The 26,946-nt window shown below is 38.5% G+C and overlaps 4 protein-coding genes across 11 annotated transcripts in view; 2 read left to right on the top strand and 2 right to left on the bottom strand.

Moving 5' to 3' along the window:
• The window catches only part of evi5l (ecotropic viral integration site 5 like), a 41,306-nt gene extending 34,819 nt beyond the window's left edge, over positions 1 to 6,487 (top strand). For 2 of the 4 annotated variants that reach the window (XM_044115395.1, XM_044115397.1), the window contains 2 exons: positions 1,991 to 2,281; positions 2,422 to 6,487. In XM_044115395.1, coding sequence (XP_043971330.1) covers positions 1,991 to 2,281; positions 2,422 to 2,439 — 309 coding nt within the window. In that variant the 3' untranslated portion in view covers positions 2,440 to 6,487. Of the gene's footprint in view, positions 1 to 1,990 lie in introns of all 4 variants that reach the window. The other 2 variants (XM_044115394.1, XM_044115396.1) reach the window with 1 other exon arrangement.
• A 3,036-nt stretch (positions 6,488 to 9,523) lies between these two features.
• Positions 9,524 to 16,010, top strand: LOC122830219 (zinc finger protein Gfi-1-like). 2 transcript variants are annotated; one of them, XM_044115400.1, is made up of 6 exons: positions 9,524 to 9,851; positions 12,838 to 13,112; positions 13,779 to 13,972; positions 14,575 to 14,688; positions 14,778 to 14,943; positions 15,596 to 16,010. In XM_044115400.1, the coding sequence occupies exons 2-6, from the start codon at positions 12,851 to 12,853 to the stop codon at positions 15,772 to 15,774; spliced, it is 915 nt and encodes a 304-aa protein (XP_043971335.1). In that variant the 5' UTR covers positions 9,524 to 9,851; positions 12,838 to 12,850; the 3' UTR covers positions 15,775 to 16,010. The 2 variants fall into 2 exon arrangements, with proteins under 2 accessions (XP_043971335.1, XP_043971336.1); XM_044115401.1 differs by lacking the exon at positions 9,524 to 9,851 and adding an exon at positions 12,602 to 12,658.
• On the bottom strand, positions 15,242 to 20,082 carry LOC122830221 (lysozyme g-like). 2 transcript variants are annotated; one of them, XM_044115403.1, is made up of 5 exons: positions 19,879 to 20,082; positions 19,222 to 19,299; positions 18,925 to 19,121; positions 18,693 to 18,831; positions 15,242 to 18,182 (listed from the first exon to the last, which is right to left on the bottom strand). In XM_044115403.1, the coding sequence occupies exons 1-5, from the start codon at positions 19,880 to 19,882 to the stop codon at positions 18,049 to 18,051; spliced, it is 552 nt and encodes a 183-aa protein (XP_043971338.1). In that variant the 5' UTR covers positions 19,883 to 20,082; the 3' UTR covers positions 15,242 to 18,048. The 2 variants fall into 2 exon arrangements, with proteins under 2 accessions (XP_043971338.1, XP_043971337.1); XM_044115402.1 differs by lacking the exon at positions 19,879 to 20,082 and having other exon boundaries at positions 15,254 to 18,182; positions 19,222 to 19,360.
• A 1,140-nt stretch (positions 20,083 to 21,222) lies between these two features.
• Positions 21,223 to 26,937, bottom strand: LOC122830222 (lysozyme g-like). Of its 3 annotated transcripts, none has more exons than XM_044115406.1 (5): positions 26,363 to 26,935; positions 26,041 to 26,118; positions 25,744 to 25,940; positions 25,512 to 25,650; positions 21,223 to 23,655 (listed from the first exon to the last, which is right to left on the bottom strand). In XM_044115406.1, the coding sequence occupies exons 1-5, from the start codon at positions 26,364 to 26,366 to the stop codon at positions 23,522 to 23,524; spliced, it is 552 nt and encodes a 183-aa protein (XP_043971341.1). In that variant the 5' UTR covers positions 26,367 to 26,935; the 3' UTR covers positions 21,223 to 23,521. The 3 variants fall into 3 exon arrangements, with proteins under 3 accessions (XP_043971341.1, XP_043971340.1, XP_043971342.1); XM_044115405.1 differs by having other exon boundaries at positions 26,041 to 26,127; XM_044115407.1 differs by having other exon boundaries at positions 23,521 to 24,330; positions 26,041 to 26,127; positions 26,363 to 26,937.
• Between the last annotated feature and the right edge of the window lie 9 nt (positions 26,938 to 26,946).

The following is a 26,946-nucleotide window of genomic DNA, read 5'->3' on the forward strand; positions in this document are numbered from 1 at the left end:
TTTAGCAGTATACAGATACAAAACTGCTTTGATTTGATAAATTAATTCTTGAGCACGCAGCTGAGATCTTGAAGGCTCTGGAGTCTGCAGGGGCCACATTAAAAGATATGGCGGACCAGATTTGATAAATAAGATAATCTTTTGAAAACATAAATTTTCTTTTACTTCCAGTAATTTTTGTCTCATATTTGAAAAAAAATGTGTTTAAGGATCAGAAAGATTTAAATGTGACAAAAGAGCAAAACTGAAGAAATCTTGAGGGCAAATCTTTTTGATATCAGTCAGATGTGAGTGATTAAGTGAGCGCTCCGATTTAGTCATACAGACCCTTTTTAGTGTTATCTGGACAAAATAAAGAAGTTTGCCTTCTTCACACCCAGTAACCCATTTTAAAAATTCCCAGCACCTGGCACGTAAGTTTATGACTTTGCTAAACACAAGAAGACCTTTAAACGTCTGTTTTAACAAACAGGGTTTTTTTTTGTCCCAGCTGAGCTTTTCATCCTCCAAGTACTTTCTGATTCCAAGTCTCAGCATTTTTTACACCATAGATTAGTACACCACCTGCCAAATGTAGTATTGAGTTAATATATCCACTGCTATGTGAGTGATTGACAATCCAGCACATTTATCAAATCACCAAGTACCTCATTAATTCTTTCTGTTGCTGATTTCACAGAATGTTTCTGTCATTAGGTGATGTAAGGTGTTACACAAAAACTGTCAAACATCTGCTAGAGTTGAACACAGTGATGGCATGTGGTGCCATTTCAGTTTTGTTCTGTTTTTAAGCAGTTCCCCTAATAAAAATATCCAACCTTGACTGACCTCTGGACAGATATTCTCTCAACCCATCAGATGTGTTTTAATGGCATAAAAATTGTTTTTTGATGCATAACACTAGTCTCTTTTCACCTGGTCACAGATGCCATCTAGAAATCAAACTCGGTTAATTGAGTGGCTAGCTCAAAGCGACCCACATGTGCCAAAGAAGTACAGTGAAGCAGCGCATTTTTTACGGAAGTAAAATGGATGGAGCAATTTCTGGATGGATTTTAAAGCTTATTCAGTAATGAGAGCCAACAGAGAGCACAAGATCGTGACAACATGAAGAAAGCTAATAAAAAAAAATGCTCTACTGATGTCTGACCTTCTGTGGAGCATTGACTGCCAATTTTGTAGGAGTGTAGATGTGATGTGCTTCAGTGACCAACTTTTTTCATAAATTCACAGTGGCTAGCTTTTTCCGGTGCAGATTTGTGACGCATGTCTGACTTTGATGCCAAAAGAGTCAGATGAGATGCGGTATGACCGTTCAGACTGCAGACACGCATCCTAATTAAAGCAATCAGATACGTATCCCAATTAGTACCATATATGCATGTGGCACAGATGGATTTCTTTTGGTGTGAAAAGTTCAGAATTGGGTTGTTTAGACTGCCGTAGAAAAGTTGGATATTGGGTCGTTTTGGGTCGCATTTGCCTGCATGTCTCACATCAATAAGCAAAAAGCAACACGATCGTCCAGACTGCAGACACTTTGGACAGAATCGGATATATATCCAAATTAGTGCCACATATGGAAGTGACACTGATCAGATATTTTTGGGCGAAAATATTGGAATTGGGCCATTTCGGACCGTCATGAAACGGTCAGATATTAGTCACATTTTGATAAAAAAAGCACATTTGCCTGCTGTGTGAACATAACCTTAGAAATTTACGTCCTAATCCCATCTCGGAAGTTTCCTCTATAGTATGTTTCGTTCAGAGTTGAACTCTGTGTATTTGACCATGTCGCATTCATTATTGTCACAGGAAACCCTGATGTCTGAACCCTAAGATAACTGGGATCAGACTGGGAGCTTTTTGGTTTTTGAGAGACACAATAGTGTCCCCATGGATGTAACCGATATCTGAATACAATTGATTTGTAGGAAAGGAAGCCATCCAGGTCTGTTGAAGTAAAACCTTTATCCTCTACCTTCAGGTCAGGCAGCTGCGAGGGCAGAAGGCGGCGCCGAGCTCCCGGATCGGCTGCGGAGGAGGAAGCACCAACTACCAGGACCTGCTCTTGGCCAGCCCCACCTCCGCTGAGGGAGACTACCTGAGTTCAGACGAAGACCTCCTCAACAGCCCACTACCCGCCACCGCCCTTTACCCCACGCTGTCCGACCCGTGTCACCCGTCTACCCGGCTCGACAGCGAAGGCAGCACGGACAGCGAGGCAGAGGAGCGGGTACAGACACATCCAGACCCACAGCAGCTTTACAGCAACATGGTGTGTGCTGACATGCTGGACAACTGAGACCTGCAAAGGCTTTAGTCGTTCCTTTGCATTTTTTCCACCCTAAGGAGATTCTAGGGGCATCTCTTACTGTTGATTTTCTTAATCAGTCTGATCCTCTTTGGCTTTCCCAGTGTTTACCGTTCGTGTGACGCAGACATGGTGGCACTGAATGACCGTCTTCTGTTCATCTGTTCCTGAGCGTCTCAACGTCACCGAAAAGTCTTATCCAGTGTTCCTTCAAGAAACGGCGATGTAAGGCCGCTCTCCATATCCGTGTGCCAGAAACTGCATATCCTTCGAAACATAATCACCCAACATGCATACAGAGAGGACTGACTGTATCACAACTGCTGCTGCTCGCTGCTCAAGAGATGGGAAACCACATTTCCTGAGTCTCTACGAATGGAGATTTTCTCCCATAACACACTGTATACCCTAACTTCTCCTTCCTGCTTGGCTCAGAGTTAAAAACAGCATCATAATCACTTTTCTCCCTCAGAAGATCCATCCATCCTTTCCGATTTCTGTGGAAACATTGTTGTTTTTTTTCCCCCCCAACAATATAAAGTATGAAGGTTGCTGTAGAGGAACATACACACACCGTTCGGTTACAAAACAAGATGGTTTTCCAAATAATTCATATTGAATACTCGTCTTGTCTGTGTGTAGCTTGCAGTTGCCAAGAAGCAAGCACGTTAATGCAACAGTTCATCTTTAAACCGTTTCAAAACAACCTGCGGAAAAGGTAGATAGTCAAAGTTGCCAAATCGTTTTTGTTTTTTTAAATGATTATTTATATGTTTTAACTTATTTTGGTATGTTTTTTTTCTTCTTATTTTTTTATATATCTGTATAAACTCTAGTCACTATAGGGAAACCAATAGAGGCCAAACTTTACACCGTCCTTTGTGCCAACCTGTCATTCCTTTTGGGTTTACTGTGACACTGTTTCAGAGACAGAAAGATGTGCTGCTATGATTTTGGATTTATCCTCTTTTGGTGTTTTTTTATTTTATTTTTTATTTTAGTGGTATTAGATCGCTGCTTTACTGAAAACATGTCACTTTTTCTTATGTGCCACAGTTCAAAGTTGGGAGTTACTTTGCAAAAGGAGAAACAAAAACAGTTAACCTTTTCTTTCACACTAAGCACTCATAAGTTTGGTCTTTATTTCACCGTCTTTTGACATTTAGCTTAACATGGAGAGTTAAATTTTGCTTTCTCTGAAACTAAGGGCATATGATGTTTAACAGTAAACACTGAAACACTGTGTAACATTGAGTGCAAAGCATTAATGAGAGGAAAATATAAACCTAGCTGCATTATTTACCTGACAAATTCTGACAGATCTGTTAGAATTAGCTATCACAATAGACCCAATTAAAGTTTTTGAGTTTAACATCTGACTTATTAGAGGAAGAGTTTTTAACTTTTCTCTAACGGTGCCACAGTGTTTGAATTAATCCGAACCACTTCGGTGTTCCTGGTGAACAGATTTGATTGCTTTATGAAAGAGACGACCTTGTTTTTTTCATTTGGGGTTGCCAAACGTCAAATATAAAAAATTTCATACCTAAAAGAAGCGTTCTGCACAAATTGGATGCGGACCGTAATTAGTTTGATATTTTGAAAGTCTGTGCAAATCTGTTTACTGATCATAATCACATCGATAAACTATTGATACTTCCTATTTCGATCAGTTTTGTTTTAATTTATGTTTCTCAGTCAGTCACTGGTTGTAAGTCTCTCATCATCTATGACTGATCAGACTTGCAGAATATTGTCTGAAATTATTCTTTATTTCAATTATATGCCTTGATTTTTTTTTTTTTTTTTTTTCAGTCTAGCCAGTAGAGGACAATTCATTAAAATGTATCCCTTTAACTCAAGCGAAAGCCTTTTTTGATCTATATAAAGCATATAAAATATAACAGATAGCATTTAATTTGGTCAAACATCAAGCCCTACAACATGTCTGAAATATGTGTTGGTTTAGATGCATTCTTTTTATGAACAGTGCATGTATACGAGGACCAAAGGTGTGAAACTCAGTGTTTTGTTTCATCAAGATATTGTACATTACACAGTCCTGTTTTAGTTTGTTTTTCTGTCATATTTAAGAATTTACCAACCGCCTGGGAATTAATTTGTTATGCTCTATAAGATGTCCGATAATGGTTAACCAAATTGTTTGGTATGCAAGAGAAGCAACACATTGAAATGTACCGGTGAGAAAGACAGATCAGTTTATCAGTATTCCCTGTTTGTAGTTGTTAAAAGCTGGCAACCCTGTCGGATTTGTTTCACCATCAATTAGCTTTGCATTATCAGGAATTCTGCTCAGCTGGATCCACAAGTTTATTTACCAATATCACATTTCGACGGGTCAAAATGTCTCCTACTTTATCTTGCGAGGATGTTAACAAAACGTCTTTGAAAATGGAAAGTGTGCGACTGAAAAATATTTTTCATATCAAACATAGTGTTCTGTTTAAACACAAAGTATTACCTACAGTGTAATTCAGATATTTAAAGCTATATCACGGTTGGTCAGATCTTGAGTAGTTTGAAAAGTGAATATGTTGACAAACAGGTTGTCTTCATATAAAGCAGCCATGTTTGCTTTTTTGCACTATAAAGAAAGATTGAGAAAAAAGTTAGAAGAAGATGAGTAATTTTTGGAAATGCATATAAATTGTTTCTCATTGTTTTCATCTACAGAAACAGATTTAATGGGTGAGTGGTTTATGTCCAACACTTCTTCAGGTGCTTTACTTCAGTTCATTCTCAAATTTAAAATTAATAACAGATGGCATTTAATTTGGTCAAACATCAAGCCCTACAACATGTCTGAAATATTAAGTTAATCTGAAATATTAAGTTAATCTCAGGAAATCAATCCTAATCCTTGTAGTTTATTCTGTCTCTTTAAGGGCACCCAGTTCAAAAGCTTTTTTTTCCTCTGAACAATTTTGTTGAACAAGCATTGAAACTATTTTAAAATGAGCATCACAGCCACACTTTTGATCAGCGCAAGTTGTACTGTTACTTAAGTTTCTTCATTTTCCAGCACGTTTGCAACACTTGGGTAAAGAATTCCTCCCCTGTAACGTTTCTTTTCGTTGTCCAAATGAAACCATGACAAAATGCAGCCTCAATGCCATCTCCTGCGAAATAAGGAAACCTCCAGCACTGGCTACCAGAGCTACAAAGAGGATGTTGGCTTCCCCACCACACTGTTGCAAATAACAGCCTTTTGGTGTCAACAGCTGGATGTAGCAACTGAAATCTCGACACTGGAATCGGCATCGAGATTTTGGATACAGTCAGGCAAAAAAGAAATAAATAAATGGAACGTATAGGCCTCTATGTGGGGTAAGTCATATTAATAATACAAATAGGTAACGAGTTCACCCCTGTGATGTGTGTAAAATATGGCAGAATACAACAGCTGGCTAAAGATGCTAAAGGGCAATTTCACTCTCTTTTTGTTTTGGACTATTGGTTCAAAAGTGCTCAAACCTGAACCTCATAATTTAACCTTTGAATTTGATTTCAAAAGGAGTTAAAAGGGTAAGAATGAATAAATTAATCAAATGTTTGAACTTGCAGGGAAATTACTCTGAGAGGAAACGAAATAATCAGTTCCTGACACACATCCAACGTCAGTGAACTTCTCCTCGGTGATGGTGCTCTGTTCTCACCACTGTCTCATCCCCACTAGATCAACTGTGATTACTTTTTTATCATTTGTAAATTAGTTTTAATATGGTAGCATTAACCTTCAGTGTCATCATCACTACTTTGACTTGTTAGCAGTGCTATAGTTTGTGAGAAAATGATCAAACGTGCCATAAAAGTTGGGAGATTATTGCATTATATCACCATTTTTGTCTTGAATTCGAAGCTGTTTTACATGGGACACACTGTGTTTATCATCTTGGATTAGTCAACAAAAAGAAAAGATTTTCTTTCACTTCGCCTGATCTGGGATTCCTCTCATCTCTGTACTGTATGTGACTGCTGTTTCATACCCTCAGCATCCAGCCTCTCATGCACTTCAACTCATGTTGTCAGACATATTATTATTATTATATGGCAGTAAAATGGTATAGATTTCAGTATGATGGGGATAAATACATTTCAGTGTCCTGTATCCTATGAATGATGCAAAATAAACTTTGACATTGCACCTTTGCACAGGTTTGGTTTTATTGTCTGACATTCAGTAAATAATTGCATTACATCAGCATATAAACGTTCAGATGTAGCTTTGCTGTTTCACCAGGAAGAGACGTGTGCAGCAATTACCACCTTCAACACCTGAAGATAATTGGGCTGAATTTAATGTATTCTATTTACTTTCTGAAACGTTCATAAATATAAATCTTACAGAATGAGGCGAATATACTACCACATGTTTAAAGATATTTATATTAAAGATTGCATTATCCTACTATTCTAAGGTTTTAGTAAAAATAGTGCATTGGAAAATGATCCAAGCATAATTTTAATAATCTAATCTGAGCAATTTTAATAATTGCTCAGTGCCGATCCTGCAGATTGGAGCAGCAGATCTACTCCAATCTGATCGGCTCCTGGCGTCCTGATCGGCTCCTGGCGTCCTGATCGGCTCCTGGCGTCCTGATCGGCTCCTGGCGTCCTGATCGGCTCCTGGCGTCCTGATCGGCTCCTGGCGTCCTGATCGGCTCCTCATCTTCATTTTCCATGGATTGAACGTTCCTCTGTGGGATGTTGAAATCTTTCAGTAATCTGCTCATGATCTTCCTCCCTGCTGTGTTCTTCGGTCTTCAAGACTCTGCAATGTTCCCAAACCTCAAGGAGCATTTCTGTTTAAACTGAGAACTGCACCCAGTGCTGTTTTATTTGGTTGTCTCGGAGTAAGGAAGGCATTAAAAAATGATCTAAACCATGATTTCAGAGTTTTAGTCGTAATATTTAGTTAAAAATTGTGTATCATTTATACACTATTTTTGTTAATATATATCATAAATTGCCAGTAAAATACATAATTTGTGGTTGTTACATAAGTAGAGTGAAAAAGTTGGATGTTTAGGTCAACTTTATAACTTGATGCTCAAATCAAGTTTATATCGTTTATCATTTGTGCTAAATTTCTTTTTGATTAAATCACATTAATGATGTTTTGAAAAAAACAATATTGTTGGCTTTGTCAGGATTATTGTTTTTTCACTATTATGCTGACTGTTTGGTGAATGAGAGCATCAATAAATATTAATATATTTGAAAAATGTGATAAGATGTAAATGCTGTGTGAAGTTTAGTGCTACAAATCACACATCTTTGTGACTTAAATTACATATAGTTTTCTTTTTCTAAAGCAGTATTTGTGTTTGTGCACTATAAAACATTTGAAGGTGGTTAAACTTGAAAATGAAAGTCCACCTACTGCCTTGAAAATGCAATTTAACTCAACAAGAAAATTGTTTTGGTTTTAACTCAGAAATTAAAGTTTATGAAGTTGATTTAACAACAAGAGACAAGTTGTCTAAACATTGTTTTTTAAGTTTATTAATCTTGAATTGTGAGTTTTAACTTAGTGCTGCAATTTAAACCAAATATTTATTTCACAATATGCAAGAAAAAAAACTGCCCTCATCTGGTTAAAGAGACACATTTCTCTATTATTTTACTCACAATATGAAGTTAAAATAACAACTCATTTTACTTTAGAATAATTTAAATTCTGGTTTCAAATTTCATGAACAAAATTTCTGATCCGATGATGAATTTTATTAAACATCTCAATGAATTCAGCTCAGAAACATTTAGTGTGAACAGAACATTATCCTCAAACTTTAAAATAAACATTTCCCTTAATAAAACACAAGAGTCAGATCAATGTAACGCTCTTCCATCTCAGGATACAGAAACAAGCCACTAAGCATTCTGGGAAACAGTTCCCACTCCTGTCTTTTTCTTCTTTTTAAGTGCTAACCTAAAATCTCTAGTTTATTCAACTCTTGGAGGTTTGACAAAATTAATAAAAAGTTAATGCAACTCACTGCTGTAAGTTTATCTTTCCCAAACTCACATTTAGGTTCAAAATCTAAAACTTTAAATTTATTTGATTTAAAGAGTAAAAGATAGTCGACACAACTAAATGCGGCTCAGATGTTTTTCAGTGTAGTGCTACAGTTGCTGTGTCCTGGAGTCACTGCCATTCAGTTATGCAGTTACCTAAAGAAAAGTTCATTTTCCTGCCTTCAATTTTAATATTATCACAATAGTACTAAAATGTATCCTGATAAAACGTTAAGTCCAGGTTTTAACCTCTCATGTTTGTTCTGTGGAAAATGATACATAAGTAGAAAATGTGTTTTTTATTTACTCATACAATGACTGAGTATATTTGCTACATCATCAAACCAAAGTTTTCCAGTGACTTACGAGTCAAGAATGAATCACTGTTTATCAGACGTTTGCATTTCACTTGCAAATCTGGTAATAAATTTAGAAATTCTCGCCACAGTTCACTTCAGCTTAGTTTCACCAGAAACCAAAAGCACGATGATGATTATTATTATTGAATTAGAGAAACAAAAAATGGAGCACAAATAAACATGGACTGGACTGACTGTGGCTCTTCTGTTCCCATGGTTTTCATTCAGGGCTGCACAGTGGTGCAGTTGGTAGAGCTGTTGCCTTGCAACAAGAAGGTCCTGGGATCGATTCCCGGCCCGGGGTCTTTCTGCATGGAGTTTGCATGTTCTCCCTGTGCATGTGTGGGTTCTCTCCGGGTTCTCCGGCTTCCTCCCACAGTCCAAAAACATGACTGTCAGGTTAATTGGTTTCTCTAAATTCTCCCTAGGTGTGAGTGTGTGTGTGAATGGTTGTTTGTCTTGTATGTCTTTGTGTTGCCCTGCGACAGACTGGCGACCTGTCCAGGGTGAACCCCGCCTCTCGCCCGGGACGCAGCTGGAGATAGGCACCAGCAACCCTCCCGACCCCATTAGGGAAGAAGGGTGTAAGAAAATGGATGGATGGATGGGTTTTCATTCAATACATCAGAAGGAAATTGTTGTTGCACTAACCTTCTTCTTTAAAACCCGACCTCAATGGTCTCTGTTGAAACACAACCATGTCAACACAACGTGTCGACACTTTCTGCAGAATTTCCTACGCAGTCTGCTTCCTCTTAATCATATTTATTTAATTCCCCCCTAGTCGAGCCTTCTGTCATCGGTGGTTTTTGCGCCCCGGTGCAACCTTCCTGTGATTCCTGCACATTTGGGTTTATTTTTAAACAGAGCCGGGTCGTTTTTTGGTGCTGCTGCCTCGAGCGTGCAGCGCTCCAGTTTGTGTGTGAGGAAGCTTTGTGGTGTGGGTTCAAAGGTTTCAGCGCTGAAGCACTTCCTCGTCCTCTGTCGCTCACATCAGTCCGACCTAGAGAGATCAGCCTGTGAGCGCGCTGACCATGTGTCCTTTCTAGCTTCATGTGAGCCTCCAGTCTGTCAGACGGCGACATCAGGAAGTCTCTGGGATGCTGAGGAGCTCTGGAGGAATGTAAAAAAATCTGGTGAGTGTTTGAACTTTTTATTTTAGTGTCATTCTAACCACTCGTACACATCGGCTCATATGCATACACTTTCCTAAATGTGTAATTGAAAAACTACACAAAACGTATGAACTCCTCGTTTTGTTTCATATTGAATCCTGGAGACTCACACATAGTTAAAGGTTTTAGGGTTCCCAGGAAAGTTCCTCCACCTTTAACATCACATTTTTACATTCCTCTAATTCTAAAATGATTAACAATTCTCTAGAATGACTCTTTGTTCATCTTTGGTCATTTCTGAGAGAAAATCTTGATCTCAGCGAACCTGGTTGTATTAGAAAGCTTCCGGCACAAAGAGCACTTCACCAGCAGCAGCATAAATCACTGCCTTCAAGTCTAAATGTCTCCTGCAACTCCTGGATGTCTTGAAGAGAAAACCTGATCAGAAATGAAGGTCAATGATCTTCAGAAATGAGTTTGGACTTCTTTCGTTTGACCTGTCTGTATGTGACAGACACACACACACACGCACACACGCACACACACACACACAGGTCAAAGGTTAAACATCTGCTCCTTTTGATGTACTTTATGTTAAGTAAAAGTAGGATTTCTGTCTTTTCTAGGCTTTTAACTCTTAACTGATGTGATTTCAAAGTCACCTAAGTGTAAAAATGCTCTTCCACTTCATTCATTTTACGCAGAGATGAAACCAAAATAGAAATGTTTCAGAAAAATGAATTACATCCCAAAATGAACAGAAAAGCACAAAATACATGAGTCAGGAACTTAAAGGGGGGATTGTCTAGCAAAGATTTTTAGACACTCTGGAGTAAAAATATCCCAGTTTTCATTGTTAAACACATTGATTATTACAGTTAGAGTAATGTTATCTGTAACGTTTGTAGTTTTTTTTACAACAGCTGAGCAGCAGTGTGCAGCAGAAGGTGGTGGAGGTTTAGCAGGGTGTATTTGTTCTCCATGGAATCGAAGAAGGAGACCATTTATTGTTTGTTAAATTAACTTTTTGGTTTGATATAAGACACACAAAGCAGATAGTTTTCATGGTTTCCGACATTTTTTGCTCTGACCCAACAAGCCTATAGCGGTAAACAATGTCCTTCTTTGCAAAAATGCACATATAGACATTAACTACTGAGCATTTACTTAAAATCTGAAATGTTTGTTCCAGATTATTTTTTTAAAAAGTTTTTTCTAATCTCGTAGTTGTTGTCTGTGAGGACTGAATGTGAATCCATTCTGCAGGAAACCCGTGTTCATGGTTGGAAAGCATTTCTGTTAATCTAAAACCAAAAACCTACGTCTTAAGATTCAAAGTTATTATTCAGTAAACTGTCACAAACATTCATTTTGGAAATGTACAAACTAAGCTATTGGCACTATGAATTGTGATTTTAGCGTTATTGAACAGGAAAGAGGAAGAGGAGGAAGACATGCAGGCCGAGGACAAGACTGACACCCTCCGCGCATGATGTCCTGCCCCACTTTGGATAGATTTATTACATTTTTTTGCTGTCAGTACATCTTCTGTTACCACACAGAATGAAAGACTTTCACAAAATACTTCAATTAGTTCATTTGACCTCCTAAATTCAACTTAAATTTGCTGCTTTAAAACATGGCGACCAGGGGCGTGCTCCGGTGGCGTAGAGGGTAGCACGCCCCACGCTTGGAGGCCCTCAGTCCTCGACGCGGCCATCGCGGGTTCGATTCCCGGACCCAGCGACATTTGCCGCATGTCTTCCCCCCTTTCCTTCCCCCTTTCCTGTCAGCCTACTGTTGTATAAGGGACACTAGAGCCCACAAAAAGACCCCCTGGTGGGGAAAAAATCCAAAAAAACATGGCAACCATGCTCCAATGCCGTCTGGTTTCTTTCAGCGGTATTGTGAACTGGCATTTCTCATGTGCGCTCCTTTAAACGTGTCAAGTGCACACACTGAGTCATGAGACGTGTTGCACTCAAGTGACAATAGTGCGCTTCTCAGAGCTGTTGGGTGCAAATTTAAACCTCAGTGTTAGATTCGGTTTCAGATGGTTCCTTCGCCGGTCATTAAACAGTTTTGCTTTGGGGGTTTTTTATTATTATTTTTCAAGTCTGAGAAAGTAGTGAACCGTTATTTACCAATCCTTTGTTAGGAACCCTGGTAGAAAAGAAAGCAGTGGCGGTATCAAGGAGGGGAGAGAGGAGAGCAAATGGCCACTACTCTCAGTGCCCAGCCCTCACCGACCCTCTGATGGAGGAAGACATTTTTAATGAGTTGCAGCATTTACTTACTTAATTATCTAGTTAGTTATGCCTATGTCCATTTATTTATCTTTTATAGTATGTTGCTTTGACTCATCATATTCCCCTCTCATAAATGACGCTGCATTAAAGGCCTGCTGATAATTAACTATGACTTTCGATTTTGGTTTCTCATCACTGGCCCACAGAGGCCCTTCTAAAAACTTTCTGCATCAATTCCTGCACAAAACTACATTTTGACAGCTCGGCAACAAGTACAGATAGGAAGAGGCCACTGTTAAACATCCAGTCTCTCCAGGAGTATTTTTGAAGTTAAACTATTTGATTTATTTGTTATATTTATGCTTCATGGAGCATTGGGGCTAACGCACCTAATTAACATCTAAATTAAATTCACAGGATATGGTTAATTTATTGGGAACCGGAAACTGAAATCTACCATGCCATTGTCTCGTTTCATCCTGTGATTCCGTGACTGTTTTTCCGTAAATATGAGGTTCAGATATAAACCAGAGAGAATATGGTTCTGCTGCCCCCTTCTGGACAATCCGAGTATTTTGTGTAATGTTTGTTTCTGGTTCCACTGTTTAGGTTTTTTGCCTTGATACTGAGAACACGGCAAAAAAGCCTAATCTGAACCATTTCTAATAATAACTTTCACATGCTTTGTCAAATTTTCTGAAGCTAAATTTAACTGTGTGATCTCTTTCTCTTTTTTTTTCTTGCTGCGGCCTACTTAGAATCAGCTGAGTGATGCCTCGGTCTTTTCTGGTGAAGCGCGGAGGGCTGCACCACCTCCGGGCCGCAGTGAGAAGCCCCAGTCCTGGTTCCACCCCGGTAGTGTTCGGCAAGCTAGAGAAAAACGTGGAGTCCTGGGACGCATCCCTGGGGTACTCCGCAGCCAAAGAGCCAGATAAAAAGCAAGCGACTATTCTAACTTCACAGGCCGATATTTATGTTTCCAGTTGCACCGATGCAAACATGCAACTTCAGCAATTCAGTCCCAAATCTAACGGTAGGTGACATATTCCTCCATAAGTCAACTTCTTTTAAATTTCCAAATCTTCTTCGTGCACCTCTGCTTTGTATAGAGCATGTGTGTTGGGATGAAAGGTGTAAAATTCATGTTACTGTAACAACTTCTTCTATGCTTAAAATGCTGGGAATTACGATTTAATGTGATGTAAAGTCTTTGAGTGTCTCCAAGTGGTTAAGTTATTATTATCTGATTTAATTTGAAAACCAAATAGATTTGGCTCATTCATCTCAAACTTGATGAATCAAGTTATAAAAATGAAAGGCTTGAAACTTTAATTGTACAGAAAATGTTTGACCATGCATCTTCTGCAAAAACATAATATTTGACCAAGTATTTTGATCTAGTTTCTAGTTTCAAGATCAAAAATACATGTTTGAATATCTTAGTATACTTGAAATAAGACAAACTAACTTACACGTAACTTTTCTTAAAGGTATATGAACTTATTTTAAGTAATTTATTCTTTAGTACTGATGAAAAAGCAAGAGTTACACTGACAGATTATTTCACGTCACACATGCAGTATTTTGATTGAGAGCATAGACGTGTGGAAAAAGATGCCAAATTTGATCGACCGATGTTTCATTTTTATAGGTTTATGACGACGTGATTGTTTTAATACCCTGCATTTCTTTTCTATAGAGTGTGCTTTTATCAAAGAGGAGGTAGGGGGCGCTGTCTCTCCCGCAACAGGAGCATGGCTGAGTTCTGCCGTGAGCTCAGACTATCCAGACAAACTGTCAGAGGACCCGGGACATCTGACTCCGCCACAGACGAGGAGCAGCAGCTGCTCCAGGATCAGTGTACTGAGACAAGAGTGTCTGCTCTGTGGCAAAGTATGTCGACGTTTCAACTATTCACAATTTGAATGATTTTGTACTTCCATTTGAGTCTCTACTGCTACTAAACAAAACCCAAAAAATAAGACCCATATAGCTGATTTTTAGGATAAAGTTCATGTTTTTTGGGGGATCTGGAAAATGAGCTAGCAGCCCAGGCAATGCCCAGCCCGTTACCTAGCAACCACAGAGAAGCCAGCATGTTACCTAGCAACCCAAGGGGAGCTCCTGCACAGTTGCTTAGCTGTATTTTTCTTGTATAACTGTGTATCTGTTTGCAGCCATTTTTATGCGAGTATAAACGCTGACTTCTGTGACCATTTTGAATTTAAAATGACAAGAGATCCTAAAGCAGTTATTTTTGAAAGGAGATCAAAATACGCGCAACTGAGCCGACTAAAATACCATTATGTAAGAATGATTTTGTTTTTTGTTTTTAAATGTAGTGAACATGTTTAGTATGCTCTAACCTGTTCCAGAAAGCAGAATAGGTCGCCTTTAAGAGCTAAAATACGTTTGCACCAATATTTGTAGATTCCTAATGTTTAACTAGACTCCCTCACTATTCTAGTTAAATATCATTCATCTCTTTTCTGCAGATATTTTCATCTCTGTCAAGCCTGAAGACACATATATGTAAAAGTCATGGAAACAAAGCTACCCACTTCAAGGCCAGCAGGGCTGATAATAAGAAGTCTTTGCACAGGGGCAAGGTCAGAACCACAGAAGTTTTACAGATGATTTATATTCAGAAAGCAGCGCTGAATGTTGTATTTTAACAACTCTTACCTCCACGTTTCAGGAGAAGACCTTCGGCTGTGAAGTGTGTGGGAAAGTGTTCAAGCGTTCCTCCACCCTCTCCACTCACCTGCTCATACATTCGGACACGCGGCCCTATCCCTGTCAGTACTGCGGCAAGAGATTCCACCAGAAGTCGGACATGAAGAAACACACATTCATTCACACAGGCAGGTTCACGCTAGCCGCTTAGCATTGTTGACACGAAGATGCTGCGTTGAGTTACTGAAACTTAATGTTTTACACTGCAGCTTTGACACACCAATACTGTAATAAGATGCAAACTGGTGTGTAACACAATGTGTGAAAATGTTCAAGCTGCTGCGCTTTTTATGTATTTTTCTATACAGGTCTGGAAAATATATCACTTAAAATGATTGGTTTCTCTAATTTTAGTTTTTATAGGTATATGTTTGAGTAAAATTAACAATGTTCTTTTATTCAATGAACTACTAACAACATCTCTCTGAAGTCCCAAGCAAACATTTTGCATTTATTAGCAGAAAATGAGAAATGGTCAAAATAACAAAAAAGATGCAGTGCTTTCAGACAAAGAGAACAAGTTCATATTCACTTAGAAACAATGATCTAGAAAGAGATCTTTCCTGCCAACATCCATTACTATCTACAGTAACTCTTAATTTAAACAAATATGAGTTACAACAACATTTAATTTCTCTTTGGGATCAATAAAGTATTTTTGAATTTGAATCAATAGCCTTTTAATCATTAATATCATGTAGAAATGAAATAGAGGAATGACATCATGTGCAATTCAGCCCTTCAGAAACTCCTTAACCTTGACCTATTGGCCTTTTGCAGGGGAGAAGCCTCATGTTTGCCAGATATGCGGCAAAGCATTCAGCCAGAGCTCCAACCTCATCACACACAGCCGAAAGCACAGAGACGACCGGCCCTACCGCTGCACTCTCTGCCACTACAGCTTCCAGCAAAAAGTGGACCTGCGGCAGCACCAGGAGCACCACTGCACCTGCCGCTGACCTCTGACCTTTCTCCTTCATCACAGAAAACACTTTGAGGACAGAAATCCTTCTGCTGTTCTGTTGATCAGGTGTCATGTGTCTACAGACTTCGCTCAGCTGCAGATCACCTCGTGTATCTTTTGTGGCCTAAAGCATCCATTTATAAGAAAAGCTGCAGCTTTGGATGGAATTTACATGTTTAGCAACTGCTGCGCTCTGCACTAAACCTTTCAAAAATAAATATTTTCTTAATACATTTCTGAGATCCGAATAGATTTGCAGAGATGTCTCTCATGTTTACTTCTTGTGCCAACAGAAGAAAAGGCAATAAAAGGTGGAAAGTTTCAAAACTTCTTAGCGTATCATTAAGTTATTTTATTTAATAGTGTTGTATAAGAGAAATGTTTCTGGCCATGGGATTTGCAACCTTTAAGACTTACAGAAAGGTATTTATTTTACCATTTTCATATAAGTCTAATTTGTATGAAGCTATAAGAAATACTTTTATTTGTACTATCAAAGCTCTGACTACAGATTTTATTTTTTTTTTTAACTGTCGTCTGCATCCTGATCACCTTTTTTCGGATGAATACTTTGTCACTTATGTGGTTTGTTGAAAACGTTAAATATTTACTCTTCTGAAGGCAATTAGTTTATTCTATTTAGTGTTACCAGAATAAATGTGCTCACAGATTTGCATTTCTGAAAACCTGAAAAATAATGGATTATTTTCCTTTCATTTCGAAAGCGTGCTGTACTTTGTGTTTATCAGATAAAAATTCAACAAATGGATCGAATTTTGAGTTTGGGCAAAATCCATTTCTAGTCCTTCTCCATGTTACACAGGAGCTCTGACTCTTTAAACAACATTTCATCAAATTAAAACCAAAGTACAACTGGTCTTGACTAGGTAAGTTTTATGGAAATAATTTTGGTGTTATGTGTACTCTGTCTTATTCTAATGGTTTCCTGTTTCCATTTTTTCTTCCTACCTCAGCTCCTTTCTTAGATTCTCCCCAGCTGCTCTTCATTTTGTTTATCATACTCACCTGTTTCCCATCCCACAATCATGTCTCTACAGTATTTAAACTCCTTAGCTTCATTCTGTCACAATCTTATGTTCCTATCACCCTAATTTCTGAGTTTCCTCTGAGTTTTGTAAGCTCATCAGTAAATTCCCCATCATCCATCTGCAACTTTCCCCTCAAAAGCCTCAATATATGACATTAGATGGACTGAATGGGGTTTAAATCAGGCTTAGAGTGCAGCCTAATTAGTGTAAGTAACCAGATGTTTCAATGAAGGCAGCATTAGTTATGTGACGTTACATTAAAAGCACTGCAAGGATAGCAGAGTACTTCCTTCTGCATCAAAAGCCAATCTGTCACAGCTTCTTGGGTTTACATCTGAGCAGGAACGTAATAAAACACTTAATGGATTTAACAAGCAAGCAAGACTATACGACACTGGTCATACTCCTCTTTAGTTTTTAACTTGTTGGACATTATGGCCTCTCTAACGCCTACGTAAACAAATGAAATGACCACAGACATGATTTTTCTCTAATTGGCAGACAGTTATCTCACTGAACCTCTTTACCTCACTTACACTTGATTGCATGTGGAGTTCAGACCTGCAGGTTCTGGGTAATCAGTGCAAACTGACAGGAACAAAGAAAATTGATTGTTTAAAGTACAAGAGAGAGTCAGTTTCTCTTAAATGACGCACTGTCTGTTTGGTGTAAGATATCAGCTGTTTTCAGGTCAAAAGGCTCAAGTTTGAGTGAAGTTATTAGTGGCAAATTGAATCCCAAGTCTTTTGTGAAGTCATCAAGCCTAAAGTCAACAAATAAACTGCTGCCATGAAAATGTTGCAGTCTTCAGTTAATTGCATTTGGTTGCAACAAGAGAAAATAATGTATATTTTGTTACATTTATTTCAATAGTAAGTATTTACCATTTTATTAAAATTTATTCAGTGGTATTTGATTACAAATCCAAAACATTCTGCACAGAACATGAATTTCTCTTTACGCATCAGATGTTACACTGTGGGAATAATGGACGCTGTTGATTCTAAACACGACTTTCCCACCAGTTTAGCGCAGACTAAATATAAATCTACACAGACTACTGTTTAATCTGTGTATTCAACAAATGGATTTAATTTTGTTGAAGGTATTTATTTCACTGTGAAGACATAAATAAAGCATTTAGTCATCTAAAATGGTTGCATGCATGAAAGTATTTTTTCTTTTTAGCTGAACACACTCTGGTTTATCAGCCGCAGACTTTAGAAACCATTTCTTTTGTACCATTTGGCTCTGGCAACAACATCATTGGAGTAATCTTTGCCAGTTGTGTTTTCATCCACATTTTCATATGAATGGACTTTACCATCCCCACTGTTGTAGGCCGCTATTCCACCTGCAGAGAAAAGAAAAGTCATAATAATCAAACTATAACAATCAGAACGCCAATGTGCTTTTTAAAGCCTGCTGAAGAAAAAATATATACCAGAGTAAAGTGATCAATAATGGTACATATATTTAAACTGTTTATTCATTTGAACGGAAAGACGTGAACTTGCCAGTGAATGCTACATAGAATCAATTTGAATGCTGGACAGCAGGGGGCGCTTCATTGATGAAGACCGGCTTTAGAGCCGCGGTAAGCCTCTCAAAATGTTCAATGCAACAGTTAAACGTTCTGTCAGAGAGGAAAGCCGCAGCCTCAAATGTTCATGTTTCAATGGAGCGGATTTGTAGATATAAAGTAGAATAATGTATGTAACAGGGAACAGGACATTGAACCTGGTAAAAGTTTCAACTCACCCCAATCTTGAGTTTTCTCACAAGTGAAAGAAAGGCATTTGGAAGACTTTTCAGACAAATGCTCAAGAGTATTTTCTCAAAGAGGCTATTGTGAGAAACAAACCTTTCAGCTGCTGCTCTCTGCTCCAGTTCGGGAACTTGTTCTGAATCCTTTCAATGAAGTGAACAAGGATCCCTGTAGCTTGGCGGAGATGCTCCTCGCTGTCCCAGTCTCCTTCCTTACGGTGATATCTAATATCCACCTACATGTTTTTGGAAATAAAATAGTTCTAAATCTTTCTTTTGGAATCATTTGTCAAGATTTTGCACGTTAGACGTAAACAGTATTTGTCGACCTGCATGAGTCCCCAGGCGTTACCGTGATCCCCCTGACCGTCAGTCAGGGCGTTTCCAGCTCTGGACTCTCTGGAGATGATAGCAGCAATAAGGGCTGGATCAATACCAGACTGATTTCCCACTCTGTTGATTTTTGATCTGTACTTATTCATTCTTTCAGAATCCATTTGGGCCATGGTTTCTGATGCCCTCACACCTGTTTGGAGAAGTTACAATTTCACAAGTTTGTCCTTTTTCAGCACGACAGATTAACATTTTCAGTTCAGTCGGCTGGGCTGTTTATCTTCAGTATTTACCAGAGTAACCCAGTCTATCCTGCTGAGAGGTTTTCTCAGAAGCACCTGAAGTTTCAACTCTATTGATGTCTCCATAAGCTGTAAACACATCAACATTTACATAAAGTGAATGAAATAGACACATTTTTAATATCAAATGCTTTCTTTAACCACATCTCCAGCTGGACTGGCTGAAATGATACTTGGTTTTTACCTTCTCAATTAAATATTTTAGATTTAAGGGTAAAAAAAAATAAAAATTCTCTAACTTTTAAGACTGACATCAGCATTTGACCAGGCATTAAGCATCATATAAACAATAAAATACTCAACACATTCTCACACCCGACTCGTCATATATTGACGAGTTGGGACGCCGTCTGACCATGCGTCACATATTGACGCGAAGGGTAGCCCCTTCGCGTCAATATGTGACGACTTGGGCAGGTTCCTTCACCGTAAAATGTTGACGAATTTGACGATTTCGGAAGGTCGCATGTTTTACATGGATTATTCATGCGAAGGGTCCTCGCAAACACTGCCGAAACTTCAAAACCCCGCAAATTGGTTAGGTTTAGGGAAAAAATTACGGTAAGGCATAAGGTAAAACCCCTCGCGAAGGACGTCCCACGCGTCAATATATGACGAGTTGGGAGTGAGAACGGGTTGAATACTCACTCATCGTTGCAGTTCCTCTTGCTGACTTTAACTTTAAGATGAAGTGGAAGATCTGTTCCCTGTTCTGCAGTCAGGAGTGGATTAGAAACGTGCTGGATGCAGGAGAAGCGTTTATAACCTTATCCTTTCACGATTCACTTTCATTCTGACATCCTGCAGTTGTTTTCAGTTTCTGTTTCACGTTTATCTGCGCTTTCACTCAACGTTAATGGACCTTACCAAGCTCCGCCCACAACCGACCCACGTGACCGCAAGTCTCACAAGCAAAGCCTCGTAGCGCGTTGTTTCTATGTAAACATGACTCCATTAGTGCATCATTTCTACCGGATTTTCACAATATATCAGCTACTAGAATGGACAGAGGAAATAACAAGTTCATGTCATCATCTGGGAGGAGGTTACTGGTTTTTCAGTCACAAGCTGGTTGCAAACCTGAGGCCAGCAGGTGTCAGTCAGTTATGGTAGATCTGAAATTTGGTTTGATGACCTCAATATGAGAAGTTACAGACTGATAAGAGGAACCAAAGAGCTCTGTTAAGGTAAAGAAGCCATTTGTTTGTTAAAATTTTATGAAATCTATTTTTTCTATTTGATGTTTGTTATGAATGATGATGCGACCGTCACAAACGAACGACGTAATTAGTCCAACCTTTAGAAACTACAGCGGCTGTAATGCGCCACAGCAAAGGTAAACAAAGGTAAAATAACCCGAACAGGTTATCAACTCAAAACCACTCGTACTTTTAGTCTGTCTCTTTGTGGTTTAAGCATACCTGTTACCGTGGCAACCGCCTGCGCCCCCGCAAGACGAGCAAAGATTACGTTAAAAACAAAACATTCAGTCCGTTACGACATCAAGTTTCCAGGCTTGATATTTATTTCTGGATTATTAAACAGCGCTTCCCTGAACACAGCGATGGTTGATTTACTAGCTGTACTTGGTGCTACAGAGGCTAACACGAGTAACAATTTAGTCCAAAGCCTTTTCTGCTAAAATAAAATCTTTAGTGTGTGTCAGATACAGTACACATTGCATATTGATCTGTTTAGCTAACGTTAGACTGTGTAGCAGACAGGCTTCAAGGTGTAGAAGTTGTATCAGAACTGCTATTATGCTGTACTTAGCTAACGGGAAGCGTGTGTTTGTGAGACTGCCACCCACGTGACCACGTAGAAAGAGCATCAGCCAATGAAAAGCGGCCCCTCTGGTAAGGTCCATTGTTTGGAGAGGAAGGAAACGCGCCCAAAGGAAAACGTTTCCCAAGAGCCACGCCCGATTAGACAAAATTAACTTGTATCCTTCAACGTTTCCTTTTTAAAAAATAAAAAAAAATAAAAAATAAAAAAAAACAAACATATTTTTGTGCTTAATTATTTTGTGTCAGAGTCATTTATTTATTGAGCGTGAAAGTGTGAAGAGTATGACTGCCTGACAGTTTGTGGTCCACTGATCTGATGCTTTAAAAGTGAAGACACCGAGCAAATGCTGTTTTTATTACATTTATTTCATCATTTAGCATTTACTAATTTTACTTCCTTTTACACAAACTTATTCTACCCTTTTTGATAAATGCAGAACATAGTGCACAGAACATTAATTACTCCTTAGACTACAGACTGACTCAGACAAATAAAAACCTACCAGGCGGTGTAGTACAGAGGCATATTGTTCAAACGTAACAATTAACTTTCATAAACATCCATCCATCCATTTTCTTTACACCCTTCTTCCCTAAATGGGGTCGGGAGGGTTGCTGGTTCCAATCTCCAGCTGCGTTCCGGGCGAGAGGCGGGGTTCACCCTGGACAGGTCGCCAGTCTGTCGCAGGGCAACACAAAGACTTACAAGACAAACAACCATGCACACTCACACTCACACCTAGGGAGAATTTAGAGAGACCAATTAACCTGACAGTCATGTTTTTGGACTGTGGGAGGAAGCCGGAGAACCCGGAGAGAACCCACGCATGCACAGGGAGAACATGCAAACTCCATGCAGAAAGATCCCCGGCCGGGAATCGAACCCAGGACCTTCTTGCTGCAAGGCAGCAGCTCTACCAACTGCTCCACTGTGCAGCCCTACTTTCATAAACATGATGCTTTTATCATATAATGTGCTAATTAAATTGTGTGATGAAGTATTGCATAAACATCATAATGAAATTATACAAACGTGATAATTACGTTAATTACGTTGTATAGGCATCATAATTTCATCCAGAAAGTGGCGATAGTTTGTCTTCCGTCCAGAGATGTCAAACTCATTTTTATTTTGGGCCACATCAGGATAATAAATGTCCTCAAAGGGCCGATTGTGGTAAAATGTATTGATGAAATTCATTAATAAACTTCTAAAGTATAACTAAACAGCTGCCTCCGCACTGATCGGTTCTTCTTAAAGTTAAATAATAACGAACATCATTACATTGATATAATTTGGTAGAGTAGCCTATGTATGAAAACTACAGAAAACGACTATGGACAGAGGAAAAATGAAAGAATTTAATCTTCTGAGGTTAAAAAGTCAGAATTCTGAGAATTTTTACTTTTTCAAATTGTAACGTTAGAACTTTGACTTTTTTTCTCTTAAGTCTGTATTTTCCCTCAGAATTTTTACTTTTTGCTCAGAACTTTGACTTTTTATTCTCATTTCTCATATTCTTCTCAGAATTCTGTCTTTTTTTCACAATTTAGTCCCAAAAAATTTACTTTCTCAGATTTCTCACTTTTTTTCTCAAATGTTTTACCCTAGAATTCTGACTTTTTAAGCTCAGAAGATTAAAATCAGAACAATTCTGGTAAATTCTGAGAAAAAAAATCTGATTTTTCTTCTTTTTTTTTCTCGTGACCCTAATCCTCTTCCGTTGAAAACTGCTTTCATTCATCCATCCATCCATCCATTTTCTTAACACCCTTCTTCCCTAAATGGGGTCGGGAGGGTTGCTGGTGCCTATCTCCAGCTGCGTCCCGGGCGAGAGGCGGGGTTCACCCTGGACAGGTCGCCAGTCTGTCGCAGCTGCTTTCATTCAATTGGCAAAATATTATTTAAGCATGCAATGGTTATTTCAAGGTTCTATTTACATGTCCCTCTGAGCCACAAAAAACTTCATGGCGGGCCAGATTTGGCCCCCAGGCCTTGAGTTGAACACTTGTGCTTTAGTCCATACATAAAGAACTGCTATAGCGGCTTCACCTCATGTTTGGTCTAAGACGTGGAGAGAAACTGATGCTGCTACGCATTGTGGATGAAAACGTATCAGAATGTTCTCTCTGAGAAGCATTTTAATCAAAATAATTATCTAGATTTGGTGTCGGTCGTCATTAAGCAGCTTTAGAGTTTTGGGAGGCAAAACTCACCACATATAGGCCACACGCTGCTAAGCGTTGTTGTAAATAAAACCCGAAGGCAAATTATCACCACCAGCTGATGAAATTATCCCATTTTACAATAAAACATTTGCATTATATAATTATCATTTTATCAAGTGACAGTGTTTAAAAACATGTGTTCTTCTGTGACAGCAATACGCTTCTGTATTATAATAATCAAAAACTGTTGCATGAATAAACAAAAAAAATTTAAGTTTGCATGGAAGTATCTTTTCTTTATAGCAGGCTACACTTTGATTTATCAGGTGCTAAATTTAGTAGCCGTTTCTTTTGTACCATTTGGCTCTGGCAACAACATCATTGGAGTAATCTTTGCCAGTTGTGTTTTCATCCACATTTTCATATGAATGGACGTTACCGTCCCCCATGTTGTAAGCCGCTATTCCTCCTGCAGAGAAAATAAATAAGTCGTGATAATCAAGCTCAGCAACGTATCAAAAAAATACAATGCCGGTAGCTCTTTTCAAATAGCAGTATTTGGCTTTAGAGGTTTTCCCTTCTTTAGGTTGCCTCTAGTCAATTTTAAACCACCAACCTTTCATATAAAGATCATGCATTCCCTCCAGGATTTTATTATTTATTTGGGGGTGTTACGGTCCGTCCAGTAAACCACAGGGACAAAGGCATAAAAGGAATAAATTCTATTTATTTTCCTATTATTTCTTCCAAAAAAAGAACATCAAATTCCAAAATATGACAAAAAAAGGGCCCAAAAGAAAACAACTAAAGCATACCTAACTCAGGATAACAAACCAAAAACTGACTTTACACAATGAACACACAGGGAAATTTAAACACAAAGGCTAGCCTACACACACAAGAAGGGGTGGGAGATGAGGCAAAGACAAACAATGTATAAACATAAACAATTAATTTAAACCAACATATTTTAACTACAACACCATAACAAACACAAATCAAACCTAACATCAAAATATTTAAGGACATGCTATAACTAGAAAGAGGAAAGTTCTTTTAACATCAGGTCCCCTGCTTCCAGCAGCCTGATGGTTTGTTCCACTTCCTGGTTTGCCTTTCAACCAGTCTTCTCCCTCAGCCAGTCCTTCAACTCAGCAAAACAAAATAATTAATAATTACCAAACAAAGGCGTTTACTAAATGTATGCACCCATAATAGTAAACAACCTAAAACAATAAACACACAAACAAATGAAATTATAAATGTATGGTATGAAAACATTTAAATAAATACTAACACTGGGTTAATTGTTGAGGAACCTCCACAGGGGGGAATTTTTTTGGTGCTACTTTAGACATATTTGAAAGAAAGTTTGGAATATTTTTTCCTCATTAAGTCATTGGGTCTTTTGACAAAATAATTATAAAATAATTACAAAATAAAAATATGTAGACACCAAAACAAGCTTCTCCTTAACCTTTTACATTGTAAACAACTTCAAGCAGTAAAACACAGTTTGTCTCTATGAGTCCAAACATAAAGGAACCAAACACAGTTAAAAATAATGATGCACCGCTTCCACCTTCTTCTTAATCTGACTGTGACCACGGCATGCTGCATGAATCTGGTTTTCAGCTTTTGTTTCTGTCCTTAGAAGCTGCTTTTCTTTACAGAAGTGCACACACACACGCACACACACACACACATCAACACACACACAAGCATGGTGTGTAGGAGGTAATCATGCTTTCCCCACACAGCATGATTACGTCTCACCAAACAGGAAGAGCAACTGGGTGGAGACAGGAAGCACAATTACCTCTAAATTGTCTGCAAGGAATAAACTGTGTTGATTCCTCCTGCTACTAGTTGCGTTCTAAGTGGTTTGAAGTATTGGGGTTATTTAGACCTCAGAAGTTTTTTACTCTGTGCTCTGTCTGGTGCCTGGTAATCCCATGTGAGCTTTTCCATATTTGTGTGTGTGTGGTTTTGGAAACTGACGTTCTGTTGTTAAACCCAGTACTCTCTCTGTCCACTTTGCCGCTGCCAGACTGTGACATTTTCTGATCTCCTCCTGAGCGTCTTACTAAAACCGCAAAAGGATTAAAACAGGAAGATTTGATCTGCAGCAGCAACCATGTTTAATATGTCTCCAAGAAATGATTTGCACCTCAGCGAAGCTATAAACCTTAAATGACATTCTTCACGTCTGAATACTTTTAGACATCTGGCACACAAAGAGACGCATCAACCTTCAGTCTTCTCACAGGTCATACAAAGACAGTTGGACGAAATATCAGACTAAATGCTGGAGATTAAACAAACCTTTCAGCTGCTGCTCTCTGCTCCAGTTCGGGAACTTTTTCTGAATCCTTTCAATGAAGTGAACAAGGATCCCTGTAGCTTGGCGGAGATGCTCCTCGCTGTCCCAGTCTCCTTCCTTACGGTGATATCTAATATCCACCTACATGTTTTTGGAAATAAAATAGTTCTAAATCTTTCTTTTGGAATCATTTGTCAAGATTTTGCACGTTAGACCTAAACAGTATTTGTCGACCTGCATGAGTCCCCAGGCGTTACCGTGATCCCCCTGACCGTCAGTCAGGGCGTTTCCAGCTCTGGACTCTCTGGAGATGATAGCAGCAATAAGGGCTGGATCAATACCAGACTGATTCCCCACTCTGTTGATTTTGAATTTGTAGTTATTCATTCTTTCGGAATCCATTTGGGCCATGGTTTCTGATGCCCTCACACCTGTTTGGAGAAGTTACAATTTCACAAGTTTGTCCTTTTTCAGCACGACAGATTAACATTTTCAGTTCAGTCGGCTGGGCTGTTTATCTTCAGTATTTACCAGAGTAACCCAGTCTATCCTGCTGAGAGGTTTCCTTAGAAGCACCTGAAGTTTCAACTCTATTGATGTCTCCATAAGCTGTAAACACTTCAACATTTACATAAAGTGCATGAAATAGATGAATTTAAATGTTAAATCGTACATCAAATCCTTTCTTTAACCACATTTTGAACAAGCTATGTCTGAAATAATGTTTATTTTTTACATAATTAATAAAATACTTCATATTTAAGGAGAAAAAATGAATACTTCTGTTTCTTTTAAATGTTACATCAGCATTTGGCCAGACAAAATACATTATTTAAACAATAAAAATACTCACTCATTGTTGCAGTTTCTCTTGCTGATGCTCCCTTGGAGCTGAAGTGGAAGATCTGTTCACTGTTCTGCCGTCTGAGGCGTAAACGCAGTGGGTGCAGGACAATCTCTTATCACCTTTTTTACTTTCGTCTGTGTTATCACACTCAGTGCAGCACAGAAAATTGTGCATGAAAACTCCCATTCTGACCGCTGGAGTGCTTGTGTGCATTTTGAATACAGGAAACCAGAGTTTTACCACAATAGCATTTGTCACCAAGAGTGAAAATGCTCGCTCATTTCCAGTACATCATCATGAAGGCAGAACATGTAGATGAATGCTGTTGTGATTAAAATAAAGTCTTTAAATACAAACATTTAGTATTTTACAGTCATCCAGCAGGTTTTCTGATGTCTGGCGAGGATTATTATGGCGTTGACTCAAATTCAGATGTTGAATGGAGCGTGGTTATGTAGAGATTTTATTGAGAAATATAAGAAGAAAATCACTACTTTCTGTTATTATTTTTAACTGCTGCAGCCTGTTTTTTTGTGATGTTTTTTGTTGGTTAGACAGAGAGTGAACCAGATCTCAAAAACAGTCAAATG

The sequence above is a fragment of the Gambusia affinis genome, linkage group LG04 (genome assembly GCF_019740435.1).
Source record: "Gambusia affinis linkage group LG04, SWU_Gaff_1.0, whole genome shotgun sequence".
Lineage (NCBI taxonomy): Eukaryota > Metazoa > Chordata > Actinopteri > Cyprinodontiformes > Poeciliidae > Gambusia > Gambusia affinis.

Coding starts and splice junctions, on each gene's coding strand:
- LOC122830219 (XM_044115400.1), top strand. CDS start 12,851: ATGCCTCGGTCTTTTCTGGTGAAGCGCGGAGGGCTGCACCACCTCCGG. Junction 13,973..14,574: donor AGTGTCTGCTCTGTGGCAAA/GTATGTCGACGT, acceptor TCTTTTCTGCAG/ATATTTTCATCTCTGTCAAG. Junction 14,944..15,595: donor ACACACATTCATTCACACAG/GCAGGTTCACGC, acceptor GGCCTTTTGCAG/GGGAGAAGCCTCATGTTTGC.
- LOC122830221 (XM_044115402.1), bottom strand. CDS start 19,345: ATGTGTCTATTTCATTCACTTTATGTAAATGTTGATGTGTTTACAGCT. Junction 19,122..19,221: donor GGATAGACTGGGTTACTCTG/GTAAATACTGAA, acceptor TTCTCCAAACAG/GTGTGAGGGCATCAGAAACC. Junction 18,832..18,924: donor ACGCCTGGGGACTCATGCAG/GTCGACAAATAC, acceptor AAAAACATGTAG/GTGGATATTAGATATCACCG.
- LOC122830222 (XM_044115405.1), bottom strand. Junction 25,941..26,040: donor GGATAGACTGGGTTACTCTG/GTAAATACTGAA, acceptor TTCTCCAAACAG/GTGTGAGGGCATCAGAAACC. Junction 23,656..25,511: donor CAGAGAGCAGCAGCTGAAAG/GTTTGTTTAATC, acceptor TTTTCTCTGCAG/GAGGAATAGCGGCTTACAAC.